At 35.9% G+C, this 6651-nt stretch overlaps 1 protein-coding gene across 1 annotated transcript; it reads left to right on the top strand.

Annotated features, from left to right (window-relative positions):
• Nucleotides 1-2441: 2441 nt before the first annotated feature.
• On the top strand, nucleotides 2442-4920 carry CYCD3;1 (CYCLIN D3;1). The gene is made up of 4 exons (XM_021422929.1): nucleotides 2442-3267; nucleotides 3375-3576; nucleotides 3733-3863; nucleotides 4191-4920. Exons 1-4 carry the CDS (start codon nucleotides 2719-2721, stop codon nucleotides 4491-4493), a joined length of 1185 nt encoding a protein of 394 aa, XP_021278604.1. The 5' UTR covers nucleotides 2442-2718; the 3' UTR covers nucleotides 4494-4920.
• The last annotated feature ends 1731 nt before the right edge of the window (nucleotides 4921-6651 follow it).

A 6651-nucleotide genomic window follows, 5' to 3' on the forward strand; every position in this document is an offset into this window, starting at 1 on the left:
TACAACTTCACAGAAGGGGCTTGATCTAAAAATCGCAATGGGAAGGTGATTTTCACATTGTGAAATTGTGGAATATTCACTTTCCAAATCAGCAATCAAAACTGCCTTAAATAAGTAGATAGTTGAAGTCATGCTTGGATGAAATCAAGTTAAATGTTGATGAGAGCTCCAAGACTCAATTCCAGCATGCTGCAGGTGAAGGAGTTGTGCGAGATCACACAAGTAAGCTCATTTTCGGTTTTTCAGAGAATGTTAGTCTTAATAACTCTTTGAAAGCCAAGTTTCTTGCTTTTCAAAGAGGATTATCTTTATGTCGAGAGTACATTTTTTCCAATATTTGGATTGAAATGGATGATATGGTGGTAGTGAATACTAGATATGTTTTAGCTTCTATTTGAAATTGTTTGAAAAAATTTACCGAGCTGTAGATCTCCTTTCTAATCAAAGATATTCACATGAAGGACTGGAATGTTGATGGTGAATTAAAAGGTATTTTAAATTATATAAAATTAATTTACTTTATGTTAAATTTAAATAAATATAAAGAAGTAGTACTATTTATATATTTTTTACTTATAGCTTTTTGTAAAAGAGTAATATTATTTATCCTATGCACTCATAAAGTATATGTAAGGAAAATAGTACCTTCATTAAGATTTCTTTAATTTTGGAGATAAAGTTCATGTCCCCCTTCCCAATGTACTTTTCTTTCTTATTTTTAATAAAACTTTTACAAGTAGCTAGCCTTGAGAGATTTTTTCAACTTAAAAAAAAAACCATGTTAGATAAGTATTTTAAAACAATAGTAAATTTAAAAGAAAATTAATCATTCCCAAAACTCAAGTACATAAAAAATTAATAGTACCTAGTACATTGAGTTCATTTAAATGTACGTATATTTCATCATTACGAGATTATCAACTATAATAAAAAAATTTAATTGTAATAAAATTGAGTAGTACGAGTTTGTAATATTTTAACCATATTAAAAAAATATTTTAAAAAATAGTAAATAATCCTTAAAAGAACTCAAGTACATAGAAAATGAATAGTACATGACACATGGAGTTCATACGAGTGTACCTTGTCTATGTATATTTCATCATAGCGAGATTAACAACTGCAATACCAAAAAAACAATATCAACCGTAGCAAAGATATATTGAGACATGGTAAAATAAATAAATAAAATCTGAGATTTACATTTATTTTAACTAGAGATAGATACAGGAAAAGAAATGGTGCAGAGTTGGAAAAGTAGTTAAGGCCCAAATGGGAAAAGCGTGGGAATACGGCTTATAATGGGTCAGCCCTCAGGCTGTCTCTGCCGCAGACAAGACGCCATCATTTATTTTCTTAACATTATAAAAGAAAGACTTCACTGCGAGTCAGCCTATTGTTCTGCTTTCTTTTTAATCGCACTATCAGAGCGTGGCTTTCACGCACCATGAAAATGATGGGGCGTGGATTACATGTCCAGAGGAGGTCGCGTAGATGAATATGCTTTCCCATACCCTCCTCTGGGGAAGTTTGTTCTCTCTGGTGGACTAAGTGGATTGTCGTTTTGTGAACCCTTCCTCTTCTTCTCCTCCTCCTACGTATTTAATTTTTTTCATTTCTTTTTTTAGTTTATCTTTTAATCGGAATAATAAGAGACTTTCAATATACAAATATAAACATTATAATTATTTGAAAATTACCTTACTTAAATGACTATCGGCAACTTTTATGAAATTTTGCCCTTCACTCTTGACATTAATCTTCTCTACTTGTACAGTAGAACATTTACCATTCTGGTCAAAATTCAATGTCTCATCCCTTCGATTTTGACATTGCATCGACTGGTGTAGTCTTAAGTGCTATAAATTCTAAGTTTTGAAAAACTGAACTATCATTAAATCCAAAATATTCTACTACAGCTTTATACATTCTATCAATAATCAAATACGTTTACCCTTTTTCTTTTATGTAATTAAAACTAGTGATCATTTACCCAAGTCTAGATTGATTTTGGCATCTTCAAGAGACATGCATGAAGCATTGTCGACTTAAAATTGTCTGACTTTAATTCAAGGTAGAATTACCTCGCCCTGGAATATGACTGTGACCCACAAAAGCCAGTAGAAAATATGAAATTACAATGGAAAAGCTCTAGCTCTCTCTTTCCTTCTCCCATTTGTTATTTGTTTTTGGTTGCCCCTCACCCTCAAGGATCTATGGTAAAGCAGAGTGCATCTTTATTTTGGTAGGCATAAGAAGTAGTTTTCATGGGGTCGGGCTTGGTGTGTGTGCCGTTACATTTTCTGCCCGCCAACGAAACACACCGAAAGCACAAAAACAGAAAAGAAGAAAAGATTTTCCAAAACCCAAAATATATATATATGTATGTATATATATATAAAAACCCATTACCCACAATACACTAGCGTACAAATATTTTATTGATAAAACAAAAGGACAAGCGTGAAACCCATTCTGATAAAAATCAACCTCTCCACCTTTATCTTTCTTCCTCTCGGCCCTTTTTTACTCTCTCTCTATGTCCATCTGTAGCCATTAGCCAACTCTACACTTCTTATTAACACTTACCCTAAGGGAAAGGCAGATAGATACAGCTGAGAGAGATGGGTCTCTCAACCAGCTTTTCTTTATGATGTTTTCTTTCGTATAATGATCAGCTAGGTGGACCGAAAACCCTCTTCTTCTTGGTGGAAGAAGATGGCTATCCAACAACATGAACAGCAATACTCACAACAACAACAACAAGAACAGAACCACCCTTCTTTCTTGCTAGATGCTCTCTACTGTGAAGAAGAGAAATGGGAAGAGGAAGAGGATGAAAATGATTTAGGTGAAGTTTTACAGCAAGAGATGAGTTCTAGGAGTTGTAATAATGCCAGAAACCCTTCTCTTTTTCCACTTTTGTTGTTGGAGCAGGATATGTTTTGGGAAGATGAGGAGCTTCTTTCACTCTTCTCTAAAGAAAAACAGCAACAGGCGGCTTATCTCAATCCCAACAATGTGGAAACTGATGAGCCTCTCGCTGTGGCTCGCCGTGAGGCTGTGGAGTGGATGCTTAAAGTCAATGCTCACTACGGATTCACCACGCTCACGGCTGTACTTTCCATTAACTATCTCGATAGGTTCCTAAGTAGCTTTCATTTTCAAAGAGATAAGCCCTGGATGATCCACCTTGTGGCGGTGACTTGTCTGTCTTTGGCTGCAAAAGTTGAAGAGACACAAGTACCTCTTCTTCTAGACCTACAGGTATGTGCCTCAGAACAACAATCTTGTTATATAGGCTCAATTAAATTGTTTATCCTTTCTTGATTTTGAGGGTCAATAACATGTATTAATGTTCGCTTTCGTTTTAGGTTGAGGAGACAAAATATCTTTTTGAGGCCAAAAATATTCAAAGAATGGAGCTTTTGGTTCTCTCCACCCTGAAATGGAAGATGCATCCAGTTACCCCACTTTCATTTCTTGATCACATCATAAGGAGGCTTGGATTGAAGACTCATCTCCATTGGGAGTTTCTCAGGAAATGTGAGCGTCTCCTCCTCTGTGTAATCTCTGGTAAGCATTCCATTATTGCTCGGCCAAGTTCACTATGACATTAACTTTAGAGTGTCTTCGAGAGTAGTTACCAAAGGACAAAAAAGAAAAAAAAGAGATACACTCTTGTGTTTTTTCTCATCATTTGGTCTTATGTTTTCTTTTCGGTGTTTGTAGATTCAAGATCTGTCCGTTATCTTCCCTCTGTATTGGCCACTGCAACAATGATGCACGTTATAGGCCAAGTTGAGCCTTTCAATCCCATTGACTACCAAAACCAACTTCTCAGTGTTCTTAAAATAAGCAAGGTTCGTATTTAATCATTAATAAAGTAGTTAATTTGGGCCTCTTCAGTATTCCTCATTGTTGATGTCAAAATTTTGGTTAAAAAAACATTCCATAAATAGCAAATTATTTGCACGTTATTAAATATACAGGTAGTAGTACAGCATCTTTTTAATTTAGGGTGTGAGTAAGGATTAACTATCGACTATAGGTACCTGATAAGACTAGTTACAATTTATTAGAAAATGGTTTTTTAGGTAATGCATTATCTCTTCATATACAAGAATAGACTACATTAATTATAACAATACATCTTTAATTTAATTTATTGTCCCACTGCATTGCAACAGGAAAGAGTAAATGACTGTTGCAAGCTCATTCTTGATCTATCAACAAGACCCCAAAACAATGCATATAGCAGTAATCCTCATCCTCACAAGAGGAAGCTGGAGATGGTTCCCAGCAGCCCTAGCGGTGTGATTGATGCTGCGTTTAGCAGCGATTGCTCAAACGATTCTTGGGCTGTGGGGTCGTCAGGCTCAGTCTCCTCATCACCAGAGCCACCCTTCAAGAAGAGCAGAGCCCAAGAACAAGGAATGCGTTTGCCATCACCCAACCGATTCTTCGTGGACATCGTTGGCAGCCCTTCTTAATCTTTCTGTGTCCAAAAAAGATCTATTATTTATTACGCTTATGTCTCTTCTTTGGTTCAAGGAATCAAGTTTTTTTAAGTTCAGAAGAAAAAAAAGGAAAACGAAAAAAAAAAAATCTGCTTTGTCTTCCCATCTCTACGATTCCAAGAATGCCCCAAGTCTTATTTCAAAGTGAAGGAAGGGAAAGGTTGGGGGGTTGCATAAGGAGTTGCTGAGACGGGTGGCAAATTAGACAAAGGGAGAAAAGTGGATTAGGGGAAAGGAAAAAGGGCGCATTGAAGAATGTAAGCAGTCTGCTTCTCTCTGTGTGAATGTGTTTTCAATCTGCAAGTGTCATTTCAAAGCATAATTTTATATAAACATATATATTTTAATATATTTACTATATCTCCATATAAAAATAAATTCAGAAAACAATTTTGTTTTATCCGTGATGATTTATTTATTTATTTTTTCTGTCAAACTCTCCTCTCTCTCTCTCTCTCATTAGCTTAAGAGACCCATTCAGCAACGAATGACTGGCACATTCGTTTTATGTATTATATCTATAATATTTAAATGCGATAGTGTGTTTGGTTATGGAAGAAAAAACCGGAAAAGAAGGTTTTGTTTGTTTTGTATGCATGTGAGGGGAGAAAGAGGGTGTCGGCCAGTGGGGTTTTGGGGTTTGGTTTTTAGGGAGAGAGACTTTTGCATTGCGAGGTTTGACCTCGTTGCAAGTGCTAGAGGTGACCATCGCCCCTCTCTCTCTCTCTCATCTCCAATACCTAATCCTGGCCGTTGGCCCATCAAGAAAACGACACGCCCTCTCTAGCCCTTGGATTTTCTACACTTTTCTCTTGTCGCTTAACCTAGTCAAGAAGCAATGCAAATGAATGTAAGATCGTGTCCCCAGTTCCCCTCTCCACGCGCCTTAGTTGGAGCGTGAGAGAGGCTGCTCAAGAAAGTTGAGTGGGATTGCTTAGGGTTGGAATGAATAAGAAATGCGAGCGCACGCGCTTATGTAAGAAAATGTAATAGCAAAGCAGTAAACGACGGGCAAAAGAATGCACGCAAAATGCTTTTCCCAATCCGAGTCTATACTTTAAAAACAAACGGGATGTTTCCTCCTTAACTTTATTTGATGGAATCTGCCCTTTTTGTATACTTCCTTAATCAGATTAGACTAACTCCCATTTAACCCACCATTATCCTTTCCACCCTTGAAACCAAAAGGTACTACCACTTCCCCCTATTAGTATTTCCCCTTACTATAAAGTTTTCAATCTTCTTCTTCTTCTTCTTCTTCTTCTTCTCCACCCCACCCCCCTTTGCTTTTTTGCTAATTTGCGCACAATGAATCTGTGCGCATTTTAGTGGGGATTCTCCAGTTCAGCATGCCTCAAAACTTTATACTGCTTATAATTCTTTTTCCTTTATTTATTTATTTATTTTTTAAAAAGAAAAAAATATATATATATAGTATCTAACTTCTTTTACTCTTATCACGTGTTGGAAGGTAATACTTAAGGCTTCTTTTGAAGCCGTTTTGAGTCTCTATAAAAATAGAGCATGCTTATCCACTTTTTGATTGGAAAAATAGTTGCTCTCTCTCTCTCTCTCTCTCTGTGATGATCAATCAAGCCACTTCATTTTTCTTAAATTATCTGAAATTGGAATGTTTACTTCGATTAATATATGTGAATATATATCCTCTACAAAGCACCATGTGGGATGGTGTTGGCATTAAATGCGTAATAATAATAATAATCTTAACACCATTGTAAAGAAGTTAAAAGATGATTTTGAGTACGAAAAGTAATTCTAGTATTTGCTCAAATTAGTCATTTGTCTCATTCCATATGGTAAAAACGAAAATTGTTAATGGTTTGTTGGTTTAGCTATTAACACTGAAATTTCAATCCTATATAGAATCATGATATTGTGACTGAAACCATCTTACAAGGAACGGCAAGCTGACTGAAAAAGGGGGAAAAATCTTGGTCATGATAATAAAGAATTGAGAACAAAATGATTAAAAAAAGAAGAGAGGTATGGAAAAAACTAAGTTGAGGGTGTAGGTTCGGAGGCACCCACTGACTCGACCCATATAAAAAGGTCAAAGAGATAAAAGGAGGATTTTGAATTTGGGGGACAAAATCTTTGATATTGTGAGGGA

This window comes from Theobroma umbraticum, unplaced genomic scaffold (genome assembly GCF_002168275.2).
Source record: "Theobroma umbraticum cultivar Fairchild unplaced genomic scaffold, ASM216827v3 scaffold_30.0, whole genome shotgun sequence".
Lineage (NCBI taxonomy): Eukaryota > Viridiplantae > Streptophyta > Magnoliopsida > Malvales > Malvaceae > Theobroma > Theobroma umbraticum.